Consider the following 21,790-nt stretch of genomic DNA (forward strand, 5'->3'; position numbering starts at 1 on the left):
TAGGGAAAGAGGGGCATCCTGGTTTGCTGCAAGACTAAATCAGCAGAGACTAGTTCTTATGATAAGGAAGTGTGGTTTGGGTTCTTTGCTTAAGCCAGTAATTGCGAACCTGTGACACGTGTCAAAAGTTGACACAATCATGACGTTTTGGGTGACACATCAGCATTCACCAACACCAGAGTTGCAGAAGAAGCTGAATCAATATAAGAAATGTTATGAGACCCTGCACATGTCTGTTTAAACAGTTTAACCAAAAAGTCATTAATTGATAATCAAATCAAATGTGTTCCATAGTTTTTTTCAGATCAAAATTACTGTTAATAGTAGTATAATTTTTTTGGTGCAGTATTTTAAGCCCATTTATCAGTCTGCATCTCATTTTTACTTTTATAAGTCACTGATTTTTCTTTTACTTTTATAATACATAGCAGCACACACAATTTGACTATTAAAAAAAAAATATGTAAAGAATTTATTCTCTCGTTTGGGCGACAGTTGAGCAGACTGCGTCATGGTGCCAGATGATGGAGTTTAATACTGTGGCAGAACTGCACATTTTTAGTAGTCTAAGTAAGGTGATTGGGGGGGTGGGGGCTGAGGTCTTGCATGTTCTTCAGTAGTAACAAGTGGTGATGCTTTAGGATGTGCCTGGTACTGAGTGCATTACTTTCCAGTTCTGTGCATGATGGTCATCTGCATGTGCTCTGATTCTGTTCAGTATGTCCAATGTCATGGACCTCAAACATTCTTGAAAATGATTTGTTTACTGCAGATTCCACAAGAATTGCCATAGTGAAGTGTGTAGGGATTTTGTTTGTTTTTGAGTGTTGCAAGTAGGATATGATTTTAAGATATTTTTGGATTAATTGATTTAAAAAAAAAAGTATGCTGTTTTTTTGTATGTGCATTACTTAGTATGCAAAATCTTCCATGTGGGTTTTTACCCATGACTGCGGCCCACCCAAAACTGTTCACCATTGGAAACCTTGTGTAAGAGTTATGTGGTGGTCTAATTTCCAGAGAAGTAATGTATTTATGAGGAGGGGATTTCTTCATGACCAGCTAATAATGCACACGAGTGGTCCTTTTCACTCTTTGGATGGCAGCTGTATGAAAATTTGATTTTTAGAATGTTTTGTGTAACCCATCAGTGGGCAGTAAATTTAGAGTACTGGAGTTGGGGTCGAGCAGTCTCTTTTCTAGTTATTTTATTGAACGTACTTGGTGTGGCCAAGACTGCTATGCTGTTATGCCTGTTGGGCCCTATAGTTCATCTTTTAGCTCAGATCTGTCTTCTGATTGATTAAATGTGTGTGCAAAAACATGAGCTGTGGGTCAGTAGAGACGGATTCTTGGAACTTTAATTTTACTTTTCTGCATTGTGGTGTACACTTTGTAGGGAGCAGGTTTTCAGCAAATTAGCACACTTTGATCTGATTTAGGCAAACTTAATAAAACTGATATGTTTGACATTTTTAAGTTGCAGCTGTGAAGACACATGACCCTTTTTTTCCCCTTTTGTATGTACATTTTGTTTTGTTGTGTAGTGTTTCTGTAGCATTTTGTTTTTTTTACTTTTTCATAAAAAGTCAACAATCTGAATGCCAGTTTTGATCTTAAAGATTGCATACTGTAAATTGTAGCAGTGGTGAAAAAATCCCTATGTCCTTATTTCATCAGGCTGTTGGGTGAGATTTTCTTCACAGACACAAGGAAGGAATTTGAAGATTTGTACGGTGGGACAGATTTTAACATCAGGTAAAATGCTTAAGGTATATATTTTAATGTTTGGGGTCCTTACTGTTTGTGAAACTGTATAGAATGTGAAGGGGAAGATTGGGGTTCTTAAAGTTAAGTAGAATAATTTGATTTTAATTGCGTATTCTGCTTTAATGTGAGAAACTTGTGGCTTGTTTTAAGAATCTGGTTTTAAAACTTGTGTTGATAGATGTTGCTTTGTATGTAGGAATAGAGTAAAATCAAGTTTCTGTTACTGCAGAATGTGAGAAGAACTGAAATGCAGTAGGGACTCCCAAATTATGTTAGATAATAAGCCGAGTAGTGGCTATAAAGTACTTTTCCACCATTTGAGGACTATGTAAAGTAAGCCATGATAAGTATGAAAGTCCTGATACTGTAACTTTTAGTAACTGGCTGCCTGCCAAGCTGCTGACATGCCTTTCCTCAACACAGTGTCCATTAACAAATCTCCATTTTCTTTTAAATTTTTTGCCATGCAGTAGCACCTTACCTCCCTAAAGAGATAGTACTGCAAAAGGCACAGGGCTATTACAAGTCCGATGAATTTTCTTCTGCGAGCCTGAAAGTGGGTGCTTGCCAGTCTGTATGTGATTGTGGTGTTGTGGTCTTTAGATGTCAGGGGTTCCCATCTTTTGGTTCCTCCTTGCACTGTACTTTCGCAGGCACAGTCTTACCTGCATTATTAATATTAATGCCTGCACAAACCTTATTGCCTTTGATATCTGCTTTTGTGGTTCCTATATTTACTGTGGTAGTACTACAGACTTCCACAAAGTCTGGCCTTTCTGGTTGTAAGCCTTCTAGTACCCAGGTGCTATTTCCAGTGCTGGCTTTTTTGGCAGTAATGCCTTTCTGTTTCACCTCATTTCGGGGGGTGGGGGTTTCTGGGACCACCACTTAGATGTTTATTCCGCCCTACTTCCATGCCATCTAGTGTTTTTCTTTTTTCCTCATTTCTCCATTATGTGAATTTTGGCTTAAGAGCAACTTTGCTGCTCTGAGCCTGCCCATTGGTAATTATGGAATTCATGATGATTTTTGTCTTTGGCAGTTTCATTACATTTACTTGGATACGTATCCATCAAAGCTTTTGGTTTGCCTTGGGGGGGGGGGGGGTTCGCCCATTCCTTAAACATATAAACCAAAAAAGGCAGTAAACTTGTATAAATGAAACACCACTAATCAAAATAGCAAGGAGGCTGCTTGCGACAAAGGAAACCAAGACTTCACTGTACTCAGAAGATGAAAATGTGTTTATTAAAATACAAAATATAAAACACACGCTTGTGCCAAGTGCTGTTGTCTACACGAGTTCATCAGACACCCTTTGTACAATGTTCAGACAGAGAACACCCTGAAAACCTCGTGTGTTGGATGTCATTCTGGGAAGATTTTCTAAATATGCCTTTATGCTGGGTAGCAGTTCCCTCTGCAGTAGACACTCGTCTCTGTGACTACATCCCCTTTGACTAACTGATTTAACACCTCAGTGAAAGTTAGAACAATATTTCTTTTTTTTAATTAAAGTTGTTTGCTTTTGTAGGAGCTGGAACGTGATGGGTTAGGACATTGAGCTATTGCTTTTGAACAGTACTGGAGAGCGGTCGCTTTTTGTTTTTAAGAGACCTTAATTTGAAAGACAAAATTGAGCAGAATTCTAAGGGCAGTCGAATGGTTAGTGTGAAGAGACCTAGTACTTGGAAGTGTTGATTTTTTTTTTTTTGTAATTATCATAGGTATGTATGTGTTGGATGGCAGCACGTTTCCCATTGAGTATATTAGTGACCACTATTTTTGCTAACTGTCCCACTTTTGGAGTAGTTGCACATTAGTGTGTGCCAGGACTGTGGAGACTTGTGTGTGGAAGACTGAATGCTCTTTAAAGAGAATTTGAGTGTTTGCCTAATATTCCTAAGTAAAAGGAAAATAACATGCTTTTTTAACGCACTGGAAATTGTCCTGGCACATCTACTGTAAATATTAAATTAGGTGTAATTGACAAGGTGACTGACCCTGGGGTGGTTGAAAACCTTACTGAAGTATTGTGGTCTAATCTGGGAAATCTGTTTGTCACAAGAAAACCAGATTTAAATGACTGTTTAAACAGTGCTTTAAAACTGAGATACAGTAAGATGTAACATTTTTTTCCTACAAATACCAGTATTTTTCATGGTTCTCAAGTGTTGTACAATTTAAATATTTGTGTACTGTGGTTGGTTCGTATATTTAAACTGCATTAGATGTCATCTAAGAGGGGTAACTGTGAATGTGCTAGGCGAATCCCATGTGAAGACTGCATACCCAACACCTTTTCTAGGAGTGGAACACATATAAAAGCCCTGTTCCATTTGCCATTCTTTTGTACCAGAGGCCCTGTGTGCTTGTTTCTTTTTCAACACTTTTTTCCCTCTTGTGAGACAACCTTTGAAATGTTTTGCCCAATTTTAGATGGACCAACTCTGCTTTTTCAAACATATTTCCACCCTTTAAATAAAATCCTGAAAGGACTAGGCAGGAGATACTGTCAATTTCAGTCTCTGGCATAACATGGGATGTTCTTCGTGTTTCATTGTTGCAGTCATCACACTTGGGTTATCTGCCTGCAGGTAGCCCTCAGTTGACCTGAATGCTGTCGCCTCTTCCATGACATCAGGTCTTCAGGGGGTATAAAGCATGCAGCTAATGCTATTACATCAGCTTTTCTTTCCGGGCGGGAGCCCGAAGCAGAAGCAGTTCGCAAGTGCTGGTCGGCCGCTACCTGAAATTTTCGTTGTTGGAGTTTCAAACCTGAAGTCTAAAGCGAAGTACCCTGTTGGGGATCCTTTTTTCTTCCTCTAACTGATGTCGGAAAAAACTTAATTGTCTTGCCTGTGGAAAGCAAATACCTCAACTGCGTCACCTGCTTAGGCCCAGAGCACGACGTTCCGCTGTCTGTCTTGTTTAATGCCTGCACTATTCATCATCGGGCTATCTTTGTTACTAAATTATTTTGCTCTCGTTCTCCGTATTCCAAAATGGCTTCGATAAGCCATCCGATAACAAGTGATCTGAAAAAAAGTAAGGATAAAGACAGACCACATAGCTCCAAAACAGCCGATGACTCTTCCGGTAAGCTAGTTGCCAGTCCCCCGGTAGTCTGGCACTTTTGCAGCCCTTGATACCCATTTCTACGTATTTGCAGGTCTCTACTTAGACCCTTTTTGCATCTGGAATACCGCTAGATGCTTCGACTATGGAACCTGTGGTTGTCTGTGGAGGGGTTCTGGAACCGCTGTGCAGGCACCGGCTTCTGAGGGTGTATTCAGACCTTCTGATGTTCGTATTAAACAGACTACTTCATTTCTGACTAAAACTACCGAGTTTCTCAGGCCCAGAGTTTGCACTATGCATAGGAAACCGACCAAAGTGCATCCTCAAGCTCCCATGCCACAGAAACAAATGCTTAGAGTGGCTGAACAACTTACTACTTTAATTAGGGGACGCCAGCCTTCCCCCTCTAAAAGACAAAATAATTCATTTTTCCTTCTGATTCTTCAGATCATGAGTCTGATGAGCTTGATCCTTCTGATTTACCAGGACATACCCTTATCTACCTATTAGGATTCAGATGTAGAGGATTCCATTCCCTCTGCCTCCCCTCCAGAGGACTTTTCTGTCAGTGAAACCTTGCATACCTAAAAGAACATTTCCACTGGGAATGCCAGGACTACCCACCGTCCAAAAAGAGACTCAGAATTTTTAGACTCGCCTCAGCACAGGCCAAATCCAGTCTTACCCCTGATGCTTTACCACCAACTCTTAGAAAGCCTGACCGGTACTACAGAGTACCTGACTCTCTCAAATTTTCTCTTTAAAAATTCCTCTGTGGATCCACTACAGCCAAAAACCCTACCCCTTCAGACAGGGATTCTAGGGCTTTAGACAGATGGAGTAAGAAGTTATATACCTCTGCAACTCTTGCTATCAGGGCTTTAAATTGCCAGCTTCACATGTACCTGTACCAGCAGCATATTACGGAACTAATTAAACAAATAATGTTGATTCCTGATTGTGCAGAAAATAAAGATTTACAAGAGTTAATGCATTCTGCAAACCAAGTTAGTAAACCTACTTTGCAGTGTGGTTTTGATGCCTTAGAAGCATTTTGCAGGGCTGCTGTCACTGTCTCTGTACTGAGAAGGCATGCTTGGCTGAAGGAACAAATCTTGCCAGACCATGTCAAAGCAAAATTGCTAGATGCTCCATTAAACCAAGAATGTATGTTTGGCCCAAAAGCAAAAGTTCTTAAAAAGATGGAGGAAAAAGCTAAATCTATGCAAACTGTTAAAGATTTCTTACAGGTACAGCCACCTAGATTCAGTAGGCATTGGACTTCTAAAAAAATGGTTCTTTCCAGTCCCTCCCAGACCTTCACAGTCCAAACCCAGGGGCAACAGACCACAAAGGCTACTGTCTCGGGATATGCCGAGATCTAAACAATGGAGTGCTCCCACCTCAAAAACAAGGAGTCATAAGCCACCCGTTATGGAAAAAGTTCACAGTGGCATGTCTATCCTTCCCCCCAGCCATGCCCAAGTACTTGCACACCTAGGAGGAAACCTCGCCCTGCATGCAAAAAACGAAGTACATTACCCAGGACTGATGGGTCCTAAACATTGTATCCCAGGGATACAGGTTCTACTTCCTCTCGCTGCCAACCCCAAGTGGGTGCCAGATCTTCCTCCAAACCAGTGGGCAGAGGCTCAAAAGCAAGTACTTTCTCTTCTCAGTATCGGGGCTGATCAGCCTGTTCCAATAGAGCAAAGGGGACAGGGTTTCTACTCCGGACTGTTCTGGTGCCCAGAAAAGAGAGCGCTTTGTGACCTATTCTGGATCTGTCCATTCTCAACACCTTCCTGGTGGTACCAAAATTCAAAATGCTTACACTCCAGCAGCTGCTTCCTATGCTAGCCAAGGACTCCTGGCTGGTCACCCTAGACTTAAAAGAAGCTTTATCTGCACATCCCCATAAGGGAATCTTGCAGGAAATGTCTACGTTTCAGGACTGGTTCTGTGCACCATCAGTTCACTGCACTTCCCTTCGGCTTATCTACTGCGCCCAGGGTATTCACAAAGTGCCTGGCTCCAGCCATTGCATACTGCAGGCAAAGAAATATTCAAATTTACCCATTCTTTGACGATTGCCTGATTCAGGCACACAGTCAGGAATTGCTACTTTAGCACCTGACGTTTGTAAAGAGACTCCTAACTTCTCTTGGGTATACAATCAACGAAAAGAAAGCACATCTGGTACCCAGCCAAAAGATTGTATTCCTGGGAGCAAGCTTGAGCACAAATTCCCAGATGGCATTCCTCACTGCAGAAAAGCAGGTTTATTTGACAAATTAAATCAAAACTACTGGCCACCAAAACCCAGCTGTCTGCAAGAAAAATACTGCAAACCCTAGGGTTCATGACCTCATGCATTCTACACCATTTGCAAGACTACATATGAGGAAACTTCAGTGGTACTTGAAAGTTTCTGGTGTCAACATTCTCAAGACCTGGAAACACTCCCATCATTCCTTGTCTAAGGACAGAGTTCCTTTGGTGGGCAGAGGCTTGCAACTACAACAAGGGACTCCATTTCACTCAGCCCGTCGCCGTCCAAACCCTGACAACAGATGCATCAGACTATGCATGGGGGGCTGACATGGCAGGCAAAATGAAGGCCAAGACAAATTCACCTGCATATCAATCAAAAAATGTTAGATGTACAGAATGCACTGACAGCCTTCAAATACCTTATCCTTCCAGGACAACTCTTGATAAAAACAGACCACACCACGGTTGTGTGTTACATAAACAAGCAGGGGAGAATTCATTCCTACCCACTCTGCAGGTTAGCCATGGCCCTGTGGAACACAGCCTTGAGTTCCAGTCAATCAAGTGCACCTGCAAGCTCAATTCCTGCCAGGCAAACAAAATTCACGTGCAGACGATTTAAGCAGAAATCAACTGAACCCACAGTAGTGGAAATAGGAACCCAACTCATTCAAACCTCTAATCCACAGGTATGGGACACCAGAGGTGCCCCCCCCCCCAAAAAAAAAAAGTTGAGCAAGTTTTGCATGGGAAATCCCCACAACCAAGCATGGAAAGTGGATGCCTTATCCTTTATATGGGGAAAACCTCTCAATCTATTCCTTCCCCCCTCCTCTCAGAAGTACTACTCAAAATTAAACAGGACAGGCCAAGGACAATCCTTATTGCGCCAGACTTGCCCCGCCAGCACTGGTACAGATTTTGCATCCTCAGCTGCAAACCCTGAACGTTGCAGCCTGGCTTATTCCCTGAATACACCACCAGCAACCCTCAGCAAACAGGTGCTGGATGTCATCCTTGAGGCCAGGAGGCCTAGTACTAGGAAATCCTATTCAGAAAAGTGAAAAGATACTGTTCTTTGAACCAGACTCAAGGAAAGGACAATGTTGTGCCCACCTTACCTCAAATCCTAGATTACCTAGCAGAGCTGCTCCACAATGGTCTATCCTTCTCATCAATTAAGATTCATGCCTCAGCCATTTCAGCTCCATTACAGTACTGAGCAACCCCTCTTCTCTCACCCTCTGATCAAACAGTTCCTGAGAGGAGCTAACAATTTAAGACCCCAAGGAGAGCTCCCACTCCTACCCTGGGACCTTCTCTTTGTACTAGAGAAGCTCGCGCTCCACCCTTTTGAGCCTGCTGCTACAGCAGAGTTAAAATTCCTCTCTTGGAAAACAGCCTTGCTTCTAGCCATCACTTCAGCAAGAAGAGTGTCCGAGTTTCGGGCTCTTATGGCTGTGGAACCCTTCATTATTTTCCATGCAGACAGGGTTTCCCTCTGGACTAACCCATCATTTATGCCCAAGGTGGTATCCAGTATAGCTTTAAACCAATCCATCCATTTACCGACCTTCTTCCCTAATCCTCGGAATAAAGGGGAAAGGATCCCTCACTCGACATGCAAAGACAGCTCAGGTTCTACCTTGACAGGACTAGGCCTTTCAGAAAAACTGACCAGCTGCTAGTCTGCTTTGCTACAGGGGTAGAGGGCAAGGCCATTTCAAAGCAGACCATTTCCAAATGGATAGCGCACTGAATCCATTTGTGCTACAAACACCATGGAAAACCTATCCCACAGGGGATCAAAACTCATTCCACTAGGGCTACCTCAACTTCTACAGCATTTGTCAGGGGAGCCCCTATCAGGGACATCCTGGAAGCTGCAACATGGAATTCTATACACACCTTCGCCAAGCATTACCACTTGCTTGTCTTCTCTAAATCCAGAGCTGGATTTGCCACAGTAGTCTTAAAAGGCCTGCTAATATTTCTTGACTGTCTCCACCCTTCGTCAGTTTTGGGAATCAACCTAAGTGTGATGACTGCAGTTAATTACCCAGGACAAGTGGGCATTAAACTTAATATCCCAGGGGTACAGATTTAATTTCCATACTTTGTCAATTCCAAACGGATGGCCAGTCCTGCCACAAAATCAGTGGGCAGAGGCTCAGAATCAAGTAATGTCCCTCATGGATATGGGGGCTATTCGACCAGTACCAGAAAAGAAAAAGGACAAGGTTTTTATTCTACTTTTTTCTGGTACCCAGAAAAGACTATTCTTGGCGTCCAATACTGGACTTATCGATTTTGAACATGTTCCTGGACATTCCCAAATTCAAAATGCTGACTTTACAACAGCTACTGCCTATGCTGGGCAGGAACGCTTGGTTAGTGACTCTAGACTTAAGAGGCATACCTGCATATCCCAATAAGGGAATCTTGCAGAAGATACCTCCGCTTCAAGGCAGGTTTTTTGCATTACCAATTCTCTGTACTAGAAAATCTTATGCTGATAAATGGAAGATTGGAACCATGCACAAGGAACAGACACAGCAAAGTCCAATATTCCTCATATTTTACAATATTTGACTGAGATGCTTGACAAGGGCCTATCTCTTCAGTAAAAATCCATGCCTCTGCCATCTCGGCTCATTACAACAGAGTCTCCCCTATTTTCTCATCCTCTACTTAAACAGTATCTCAGAGGGGCCAAACTTTTAAGGCCTCCCAGAAGATCACAAACTCCTGCATGGGACCTCAATTTTGTGCTGGAAAAACTCACCCTGCCTCCTTTTGAACCAGCAGCTACTGCGGATGTAAAATTTCTATCTTGGAAAACGGCAGTCACTTCAGTAAGAAGGGTTTCAGAACTGCAGGCTCTCATGGCTGTGGAGCCTTTTATTACATTTTACCCGGACAAGGTGTCCCTCAGGACCAATCCTTCTTTTATGCCTAAGGTGGTATCCAGTGTGGCTCTTAACCAGACAGTTCACCTGCCAACATTTTACCCAAATCCACAGAACAAGGGGGAGCTGATTCTGCATTAATTGTATGTACACAGACCACTAAGAATGTTAAGTTGTCTATCTCGCCTTCATTCTTGCTGGTTGGGTTCGGAGCCGATCCTCTGCTCCGACTCTGCCATCTTCAAACGCTCGAGAGCTGCTTAATGGCTCGAGGCCCCCTCCTATATCCCATGATGCCTGGCGCTTGATACCCAGATCTCATTTACCGCTTCTGCTACGAGGTTGCGTTTACTGGCTCGGGTCATAATTTTCACTTTGCTCTTATATTTAGGACTTTTTTGTAATTTGTTAGATATAGCTAATGAATTCTCTTTTTAAGACTAATACTAAATTATTCTGTAATCCTTCTTATGCCTGTACATTGTTAACTTTCGCACCATTCATGCTTGGAGCTTTTCTCCCCAGGCTTCTACTGAAAATGGACATATATCCAGCTAGACTAGCCCGGTTAACAAATGTAAAATAAATAAATACCTTTATTGTTATATAGCTTAGAATAGATTATATAGTAGTTTGTTAGACTTTACCCCCTTCAAAACTTGTTTTCTCCTCAGAGTTTTTCCTTTCTCTCCCCCACCCCATGTTTACCTTACAAAGTAAGCAGTTTTAGTTAGAGGCTTATTGTTTTATTTTTAAGGTAGATAAAGGTTTTCTTTGTAGTAAATTGTGGTAGCTTGTAGGTCTTATATTATTGTGTGTGTGTGTGCTGTTAGGGTGTGGCAACTTGTGTGAATTTTTTTTTGTTACCTACTCCCCTCTACTTGTTTGTATTTGATTTTCCTTTACAGGAATGTCTAAAGACACAAAAGTGTCGGGATTCAAGAAGAGAGACTCATGCTGTCAGAAAATGTTTCTGACAGATGGTCACACTTCTTGTATCTACTGCTTGGGCTCCCTACACCTGCAGGACTGTTGCTCGGTGTGTCACGCCTTTAGTCCGAGCAGGAGTGTAGGAATAAGCTTATCCTGAGGGGTTTGCTAAAACCTGAAGGATCACCGGCCAAGACTTGGTCAGTGACACCTTCTAGGCCATCGAAGCCATCGGCTCCCAGCTTGGAGCCTTCGCTGGATATGGCTTCTGTTTCAACTTGCTGGAACCGAAGTACCTATCTCGATGTCGGCCCCAACTCTTCCGTTGGAACAGTCAGGGAGTCTGAAACGCTCCAGATCACCATCATTGGAGTCGATGCACTCTGCTCCAGGGTCACCCTTATTGCAATCTGGGCGGCGTCATTGATCCCTGTCTTCTCGGTTGTCTAGGCTATCTGACCATGTTTTGGAGAGAGTGGTGAGCAGGCTTTTAAAGTCACAGGCCTTGGCAAAAATGCTATCCAGCCCCCCTCGCCAGGGTTCGGCTCTACCTGTTTCCCCAATAGTTCCTCCTTCGACTCATCCCTTGAGTTCGGAGCCGGAGCATGCTGTGGCTGGAACCGTGGGTCCGTCAGCACTGATACCTCCCCTTTCGGTGTCTTTGTTGGCTCCGATCTCTTCCATGGTGCTGTCCTTGGAGGGATCTGGGCGTCGGGACTCCCTTGTCTGCTCCGAGGGGGCGAGTGGCATCGGACCCTTGTCCAACCCCGTTCTCCCTCTCGGAGCTTCGGCACAGGTGAGTTCGGCTCCTACATCCGCTTCAGAGCGGTCTCTCTGTGCCAGGAAGGATTCCGGTCTCTTCGGAGCCTTCCGTGGCATCGGGAAGGGGTGCCTTCGAGGTCATGAGGAGTGTGCTGGCATCTGAGTCAGCCTCACGGTTGCCCTCATTGGCTCCTCCCCCCATGGTGCCTGCTTCTACCTCTGCCCCTCCTCCAGACCTCAAGCGTTGGGAAGAAGCGCTCAAGGGCACCCCATTGGGTGTATCTTTCTCTTCAGAGGCCTCCCCTGTTCATTCAGAGGAGCCCCCTCAAAAGAGGAAATGCAAGAGGAAGCATGTTTACTCCCCTGAGTCACTTCAGATACTAACTTGGAGGAGTCTGAAGGGTCCCTGAGATCCCCCTATGAGGATGTCTCCTTCTCAGACATCCTTGAAATCCTTAGGCAGAGGGGGAACTGGACTACCCTTAACCAAGAAAGAAGGCGAGAAGAAGAACATGGAACATTTATGGTAGGTACATAACTCCTTCTTATTCTATTTAAACAGGATCAAATCTCTAAGAAAGTCTGAGCAACTACAGGTAGCATTTGCTGCAGGGTCAGAGGGGAAGGCTATATCAAAGCAGACTATTTCAAAGTGGATAAGCCACTGCATTCGTTTCTGCTACTTGCACCATGGTAAGCCTGTGCCCAAGGGATCAGGGCACATTCCACCAGTGCTGCCTCTACCTCTGCAGCTTTTCTCAGAGGGGTTCCAACCAAAGACATTCTAGAGGCTGCTACTTGGAGCTCTGTTCATACCTTCACAAAGCATTATCATTTGCCTCTCTTCTCCAAATCCAGGGCAGGCTTTGCCACTGCAGTTCTGCAGGGCCTATAGTTGCCCCTAATGCTGTTTAGTTTCATCCTCCCATCCATAGCTTTGGGATTCTACCCAAATGTAATGACTGCAACAGTGAAACACTAAGAACATAGTACATTTGTACACTTACCATAAATGTTGATGTTAGTGTATTCACTGTTGCAGTCTGGGTTACCCACCCACCTTCCCCCTTTTCTATACCATTTCTTTCCTTCACTATATACTAAAGCCTTTGTGGTGTATTTGCTTTTAGATGAAGGTAAAGTTTGTTGTTAAAAGTGCATTTTCATATATTTCTGTTTGATTTTGCTCCCCATTTGGGGGGCACCTGACATCTGGGGCAAGAAAAACTGAATAAAATGGTGTCTGCTACATGTTTTATACCCATGACAACCTGATGTCATGGAAGAGGAGACTGCAACTGACGCAGGACCCAAGACTTTATTCAGGCTAACTAAGGGCAACCTGCCAGCAGATTACCCAAATGTAATGACTGAAACAGTGAATTCACTCAACATCTACATTTATGCTAAGTGTACACAACTGTACTTTTCAGGGAAGAGGTTCCTACTCCAGTTGTGGAATGCCATCCTGAGTCTGGGCCTTCTCAGGTTTCTAGGACTGATATCGCCTTAAAAAAGAAACGGAAAACTCGTCATGTATGTTCTGCTCTTAGGGATCCACAAAGTGAGTGGCAGGCCTTTACTCAGGAGTTTGCTTTACTGTTGTTGAGGCATTCTCAAGGGGTTTCAGTTCCTACTACTCCTCCTTGGTCCTCCTCTTCCCCTAAAAGGCCCAGAGGATTGCATTCTTCTGAGGTGGATTCCGATGATGCTTCCCTTGCTTATTCTACTCAAATTCCTTCTCCTTTAAACTATGGGTCTGGGGGAATTCTCATGCTCTAAATAATCCGACTGAGGAAATTTCCTTTGGGGACACTTATCTCTAGGATGATAGAATTTAAGTGGGATTGTGGCCAGGTTTTGGGTATCCATAAGAGGTATTGTGAATTGCTGCAGATGGAATCTCCTAAACCTGTGGTCATTCCTCATGTCACACCTGCTTTATTGGATGTTTTTTTCCACTGCCTCTAAAGTGCCGGATTCTCTGCCCCCTGTTCCCATGAAGTCTGAAAGGTTTTATAGGGTGCCTGAGGATTTTTCCTTTGTTTTAAATGTCCTGCTGCTGACCCCTCTGTGGTATCTGTAGACTGTGATAACCCATCCCAATTGCTTCCTTCGTCCACGTTGCTGCCTTCTGACAAGGCAAGTAGAACCATGGATAGGCTGGGTAAGAATGTTTATACTTCGGCCACCCTAGCTTTTAGGGCCATTAATTATCGGACCCATATCTCTAGGTATGTCTTGGCTCTTCTTTCTCAGGCTTGTCAGATTCTTTCTGATCTTCCAGACACTGAAAGTAAATCTTCTGCTCTCTTTGCATGGGAATTCCTCTCTGGTAGTTGGTCATTCTATCAAATGTAGTTCTGATGCAGCAGGTGCCTCTTCTAGGGCTGCTACTTCTGGTTCTGTTCTGAGGAGATATTCATGGCTTCATCTTCAACCATTGCTCGATGATATTAAGGCTAAGTTGATGGATGCTCCTCTGGATAATTCTCTTTTGTTTGAATCAGCTGCTGGTTTGTCTCTTCAGGAAAAAAGGAAGGCTTTACAGGCTTAAGCGTGTTTTTGTTGCTCCTCTGTCTAAATTTCAGCGATACTGCCCTTCTAAGCCAGCCTTTGTTCGTAGGCAGTCTCCCTCCTCCTAAAGGTAAAAAGGGTAGTAAACTGATTCCTGCTAAGGCCATTCAAACAGTAGGGATTCTTGAGCCTCCTTTTCCTGACAAACCAGGTGCTGTCTTGACTATCTGTCCATTCCCAGCCGTATTCCTCTTTCTCTCCACCTTTCTCTTCTTGTATGGCTCTGAATCAACCAGGATTCTTTGGTTTTGTCAAACGTTTGGCAAGGGTACTTCATGGTCCTTTTTATAGGCATTCCTAAGTCTCCTGTGGAGAAACTTCCTTTTTTCTCCAGAGGTTCTTCGAGACCTGTTGTCTGAGTACTATTCCAGAGGTGCTTGTGTTCCAAAGGGGGAAAGGGTTTTATTCAAGAATGTTTGTTTTTAGTGCCCAGAAAAGAAGGTACTTGGAGACCTGTTCCATCTAAACACCTTTCTGAAGGTGCATTCCTTTCGGATGCTGTCCCTTAAATCCCTTTTTCCTCTCTTGCTCCCTGAGGCCTTTCTGATGTCTCTGGACCTCAAGGATGCTTGTCTCCATATTTCGATCCATTCTCTTTTCAGTAGTTTTTTGCATTTCTCTGCTTCCTGGCATTTTCTGATTTTCTTAGTGTTTCACTGTTGAATACCAGAGACTTGTTTTTTCTGCGTTGGTTGCTGTCGCTTCAGGACTGACGTCGGGTCATAGCAAACGCCATTACATCAGTCTTTCTTGCCGAGGAGCCCGAAGCAGAACCAGTTCACACGAGTGCTGGTCGGCCGCTACCGGAGTTTCTTCTTCCAAATTGAAGCTGAAGACTTCCAAAGCTAAGTATCCCATTGGGGATCCTTTTTTCTTGCTCGAACTGATGTCAAAAAGTTAACATTTGTCTCACCTGTACTGCGTCACTTGCCTAGGCCAGACCACAATGTCCCTCGCTGTCGCTTTTGTTCCAACGCCAGAACTGTATGTTGTTGGGCCCTTATTGTAGCTTGATATTTTCGCTCTCAGTCCTCTCTATGGCTTCGGTAAGCCATCCAACAGCAGATCTTCCCAAAAAACGTAAGGATAAAGACAGAGACCGCACATGGCCAAACCTACAGACTAAGCTTCCGTTAAGCTAGTTGTCAGTTCTTCGGTCCTCAGTGAGGTGCTTTCTCAGCCCCTGATGCCCGCTTCTGTGGATTCACAGGCCGCTACCGAGACCCTTTCAGAGTCTGGTATGCCGCAATCCTCTTCTTCGTCTAAGGATCCTGGGGTTGTCTCTACCTTGGATGGATCCAGAGCTGCTGAGCAGGCACTGGCTTCCAAGGAAGTACTTTGCACTACCGATTCTCGATGCAAACCTACTACTACTTTCGCATCTACCGTTTTTTTTCGAAAATAGAGTTTCTAGGGCCCAGGGTACGAACCACGACAAAGAAACTGACAGTCTCAGACACCTGCTTTCTTGCCTCAGTCTCAAATGCTTAAAAAAAGCTAAATCTATGCAGACTGTTAAGGATTTTCTATAGGTACAGCCACCCAGGTTCAGTAGGCATTGCTCCTCTAAGCACTGGTCCTTTCCTGCTCCCTCCAGGTCAGTTCAGCCCAGACCCTGGGGAAGCAGACAGACCCCCCCCCCCCCAACAGCAGTCACAGGGAATGCAGAGATCAAAGCAATGGAGTTCCTCCACTTCTAAACCCGGGAGTACAAAGCCACCCCCCCATGGTAAGAACTCACAATGACTCTACACTTCCACCCTCTCTCTGTGGCCATCTGCACTTGCCCCTAGCAGGAAAACTCTCTCCTTCCATGCAAGCACCTGGGCCACCATTGCCAACGACTGCTGGGTCCTTGTCCCAGGAATACAAATTTTCTTTCCACACGCTCCCAACCCCAAAAGGGTTCCCAGATCTTCCTTCTAACCAGTGGGCAGAGGCAAAAAAGCAAGTCCTTTCCCTGCTCTCTGAGGGGAATAGAGCACATTCCTGCAGAACAGGCCATGGTTTCTACTCCAGACTTTTCATGGTACCCAGAAAAGAGGGCACCTGGCACCCCATCCTTTATCTATCCATTCTAAACACCTTCCTGGTGATACCAAGATTCAAAGTGCTCACCCTCCAGCAACTACTGCCTATACTCTCCAAGAATGCTTGGCTAGTCACCCTAGACCTAAAAGAGGCCTACCTCCACATCCCAATCTGGGAATCCTGTAGGAAATACCCATGTTTCAGGGCAGGATCTCTGCACTTTCAGTTCTCTCAGCTTCCGTTTGGCTTATCTCCTTTTCATCAAATGTCTGGCTCCCCCACATTGCTTTTTGCAGAAATATACAAATTTACCCATACTTGGACGACTGCCTGATTCGGGCAGACAGGAAAAGCTGCTCAGGCACCTGGCCTTTTGTAAAGTTCCTACTAACCTCCCTAGGATACACTATCAACTAAAAGAAATCCAAACTAGTGCCCACCCAAAAGATTATATTCTTGGGAGCAAGTCTGGACACTGCATCCCAGATGGCATTCTTTACACCAGAACAGCAAACTTACCTGATAACCTACTTCTCTCAACTAGCCACCTGAACACGGTTATCTGCAAGGAAAATCCTGCAAGCTTTGGGGTTCATGGCATCTTGCATTCTGCTTATTCCATATGCCAGACTGCATAGGACGCAACTTCAGTGGTACCTAAAAAGCATTTGGTGTTAACACTCTCTCAAGACCTGGAAACACTTAAACGAATGATACCTTGCCTAAGGGGAAATTTTCTTTGGTGGGCAGCAGCATGCTCCTCGCAACAAGGGACTTTTTCTCCCTGCCCAGACCCTCGCCACAGACTCATCAGACTATACCTGGGGTGCACACCTGGATGACAGGTGCATATAGGGCCAATGGAGCCCACAGCAAATACATCTGCACATCAACCAAAAAGAGATGTTAGCTGTCCAGCACACATTGACAGCTTTCAGGCCCCTTCTCCCCAGGGGCTCTCCTGATCAAAACGGACAATACCACTGTGATGTGGTATATCGACATGCAAGGAGGAACTCGCTGCTACCCTCTATGCAGGCTCGCCGTGACCCTTTGGCACACAGCCTTAGCCATGCAACTACACCTGTTAGCACAATTCCTGTCAGGCTCTCTAAACTCTCTGGCAGGCAACTTGAGCAGAAATCTTCTGGACCCACATGAGTGGCAGCTAGACCAAAGAACCTTCACCCTATTAACTCAGAAGTGGGCTACCCAGAAGGTCGACCTCTTTGCTTCCCACTCCAGCCATCAGCTCAGCAGCTTCTGCACCCGGGAGTCTCACTGCAGGTCCTGGAAAGTGGGTGCCCTGTCCTTCCCCTGGGTCCACCTTTCGGTCTATGCATTTCCCCCACTACCTCTCATTACCAGTGTACTGCTCAAAATAAGGGAGGAAAAACCAAGGACCACTGATTGCTTCAGACTAGCCTCGCCAGCACTGGTACTCACTGCTGCACAACCTTCCCCCACTGCCACCATGACATCTCCCTCGGACCCCAACCCTCCTGACCCAGAGGGAAGGAGAATTCATGCATCCCCAATTGCAGACCCTCTATTTGGCAGCCTGGCCTATTCCTTAACCACTGATCAAGTTGCCAATCTCAGTAAACAGGTTCTAGATGTTGTATGTGAGGCTAGACACTCTTGCACTAGAAAGTCTTGTGCTGGCAAATGGAAAAGGTTTTGCACCTGGATTCAGGCTAAGGGAGGCGATTGTAGCACAGCCCTCCCTACCTCTCATCCTGGATTACCTAGCTGACCTTCACAGTGGTCTTTCTTTCCCTCTATTAAAATTCATACCTCTGCTATCTACTAATTTCAGCACTGAGCACCCTCTTTTCTCGCATCCTGTCATTAAACCGTTCCTAAGAGGAGCTAGCAACTTGGCCACCCAGAAGAGCACCAACCCCAGCTTGGGACCTATGTTTTGTGTTGGAAAAGCTCACCCTGCCCCCTCTTTGAACCAGCATCTTCAACAGTTTTTCTCTCCTGGAAGACCGCCTTCTGACCATCACTTCAGCCAGAAGAGTATCAGAGCTGCATGCACTCATGGCTGTAGAGCCCTTAATCATCTTCAATGCTGGCAGGGTGTCCCTTAGGACTAACACATCCTTCATGCCCAAAGTGGTGTCCAGTGTGGCTCTCAACCAATCCATTCATCTGCCCACCTTTTTCCCTAATCCACAGAACAAGGAGGAAAGGATCCAACACGCTCTCTCTAGATGTGCACTGACAGCTCCGATTCTATGTAGACAGGACTAAATCCTTCAGAAAGTCTGATCGGTTGCTAGTTAGTTTTGCTGCAGGTACAGAGGGCAACGCCATCTCCAGATGGAAAGCACACTGCATCCATTTCTGCTACAAACATGGAAATCCCCCCCCAAGGCAGTCAGGACTCACTCCACCAGAGCAGCCTCTACCTGTGCAGCTTTTCTCAGAGGAGTCCCCACTAGGGATATTCTGGAGGCTGCCACCTAAACATCTGTTCGTACCTTCACCAAGCATTGCCACCTGCCTATTTTCTAAAATCCCGGCAGGGTTTGCCTCTGCATTCTTGACAGGGCATCCTAGATGGCCCCTAGATGTTAATGTTTCACTGTTGCAGTAATCACACTTGGTTTATCTGCCTGCAGGTAGCCCTTAGTTGGCCCGTATACAAGAGTCTTAAGATTTCTGTCGGATGCTGTCGCCTCTTCCATGATGTCAGGTTGTCAGGGGTATAAAACATGCAGCTGACGCCATTTAAATCAGCTTTTATGGCCGTGCGGGAGCCCAAAACAGAAGCAGTTTGCAAGTGCCGGTTGGCTACCTGAAACTTTCATTTTTCGAGTTTCAAACCTGAAGTCTTGTAAAGCTGAATACCCCTTTTTTCTTGCTCTAACCAATGTCAGAAAACGTTAACGATTGTCTTGCATTTGGAAAGCAAATACCTCTCAGAGATTTTCATTCTTACGGCATCACCTGTTTAGGCACAGACCACAACATTCCTCCCTGTTGGTTTTGTGCCTTGTTCAACATCCGAACTGTGTCGGGCTATCTTTGTTGCTGATTTTTTTTGCACTTGTTCTCTGTATTCCAGAATGGCTTCGATGAGCCATCTGACTACCGATCCTCCAAAAAAAGTAAAGATAAAGACAGACTGCATAGGTCCAAAACTGCAGACGATGCTTCCGTTAAGCTGGTCGCCAGAACGACGGTACTCGGTGAGATGATTTCGCAGGCCTCTACTGAGACCCATTTGGAGTCTGGTATGCCCGAGATGCTTAGACTGTGGAACCTGCAGATGTCTATACCTTGGATGGGTCCAGAGCCGCTGTGCAGGCACCGGCTTCTGAGGGTGTATTCAGGCCTTCCGATGTTCGTAATAGACTAGTTTTGTTTTTGACTAAAACTACAGAATTTCTCAGGCCCAGATTTCGCACTACACCTAGGAAACCAATGACCAAAGCACATTCTCAAGCTCCCATGCCTCAGAAACAAATGCTTAGAATGGCTGAAGACTTCATTGCTTTAATTAGGGGAAGCCAGCCTTCCCCCACAAATAATTGATTTTCCTTCTGATTCTACAGACCACGAGTCCGATGACAGACCCCTCTGATTATCAGGCCATACCCTTATCCACCTATGAGGATTCAGATGCAGAGGATTCCATTCCCTCTGCCTCCCCGCCAGAGGACTTTTCTTTTGGTGAAACCTTGCATATCCTAAGAGAGCTTGGAATGCCAGGACTACCCTCTGTCAAAAAAGAGACTGGGAATTTTTAGACTTACCTCAGCACAGGCCTCTGGCTATACCCACTGTTCTGGATATTGTAGATGAGGTCTTAATGGAAGCAAGTCTTGCCTCTTGATACTTTACCTCCAGCTCCTAGAAAGCCTGACTGGTACTACAGAGTACCGGACTCTCTCAAATTCCTATTTAAAAATCCTACTGCGGATCCAGAGACCATTTCCCAGGGACCTAAAGGTATTAAGGCTACTACAACCAAAAACCCTACCCCCTCGGACAGGGATTCTAAGGCTTTAGACAGATGGGGTAAGAAGGTATATACCTCCGCTATGCTTGCCATCAGAGCTTTAAATTGCCAGTTTCACATGTTTAAGTACCAGCAGCATATTATGGAACTAATTAAACAAAACATGTTGATTTTTGATTGTGCAGAAAATAAAGATTTACAAGAGTTGATGCATTCTGCTAACCAAATTGGTAAACGTACCTTGCAGTGTGGTTTTGATGCCTTAAAAGCATCTTGCAGGGCTGCTGTCACTGGGTCTGTTCTGAGAAGGCATGCTTGTCTGAAGGAACAAATCTTGCCAGACCATGTCGAAGCAAAATTACTAATGTTCCATTTAAATCAAGAATGTTGGGCACAAAAACGGACGTTCTTAAAAAGATGGAGGAAAAAGCTAAATCTATGCAAACTGTTAAAGATTTCTTGTAGGTACAGCCACCTAGTTTCAGTAGGCATTGGCCTTCGAAGAACTGGTCCATCTTCTTCGTGTTTAACTGTTAGTCATTACATTTGGGTTGTTTGCTTTCAGGTAGCCCTCAGTTGGCCTGATTAATGAAGTCTTAGGTCCTGTGTTGGTTGCTGTCTTTTCTTCCATGACGTCAGGTCGTTAGCGGTATAAAACACACAGCCGATGCCATTACATCGGTCTTTCTTGCCGTGCAGTGCCCGAAGCAGAAGCAGTTTGCAAGTGCCGGTCGGCCAACTCCTGAAATTTTTGTTTTCGAGTTTCAGAGCAGAAGTCTTAAACTAAAGATAAGTACCCGTTGGGGAAACTTTTTTTTTTTTTTTTTTGCTCCGTTCTGATGTCAGTAAAAGTTAATAATTGCATTACTTGTGGAAAGCAAATACCTAGAGATTTTCATTCGTACTGTATTCCTTGCCTAGGCCCTGACCACGACATACCTTGCTGTCGGTTTTGTGCTTCATTTAATCAGTGCACTGTCCGTCGTCTATATATTTTGCTTCTAAATATTTCGGTTCTCTGTTTAATTATCCAGAAATGTCGGTTAGCTATCCGAATACCGGGATTCTGAAAAAAACACAAAGAATAAGACAGAGACAGGCCGCCGAGGTCCAAAACTGTCAGCGATGCTTTTCCTAAGCCAGTCGCCAGTTCGCTGGTACTCGAGGTGCATTCGCAGCCCCTGATACCTGCTACTTCTGATTCGCAGGCCTCTACTGAGACTCATTCGGAGTCCGATATGCCACGAGATGCTTCAACTATGGAACCCGCGGATGTCTCTACCTTGGATGGGTCATGAGCCACTGGCTTCTGGGGGTGTATTTAACCCTCGGGCTTGCATATTAAACAGACGCTGCCTTCTTAGGCCTAAATCTCGAACCATGCCTAAAAAAACAACTCCCAGGCCACATGCTCAGGCCTCTGCCTAAAAAACAAATGATAATAATGGCTGAAAGATCTAATAACTAATCGAGGGTAGCCAAC

General features: G+C 44.7%; 1 protein-coding gene across 4 annotated transcripts in view; it reads left to right on the forward strand.

Moving 5' to 3' along the window:
• Positions 1-21,790, forward strand: part of BRD2 (bromodomain containing 2) — a 1,415,611-nt gene that overhangs the window by 18,524 nt on the left and 1,375,297 nt on the right. For 2 of the 4 annotated variants that reach the window (XM_044083332.1, XM_044083331.1), the window contains exon 2: positions 1,681-1,758. The exons of the other annotated variants lie outside the window; for them this stretch is intronic. In XM_044083332.1, the coding sequence (XP_043939267.1) occupies positions 1,681-1,758 (78 nt within the window). The remainder of the gene's footprint in view (positions 1-1,680; positions 1,759-21,790) is intronic. 4 annotated transcript variants of the gene reach the window in all.

The sequence above is a fragment of the Protopterus annectens genome, chromosome 9.part0 (genome assembly GCF_019279795.1).
Source record: "Protopterus annectens isolate FY-2018-M chromosome 9.part0, PAN1.0, whole genome shotgun sequence".
NCBI lineage: Eukaryota > Metazoa > Chordata > Ceratodontiformes > Protopteridae > Protopterus > Protopterus annectens.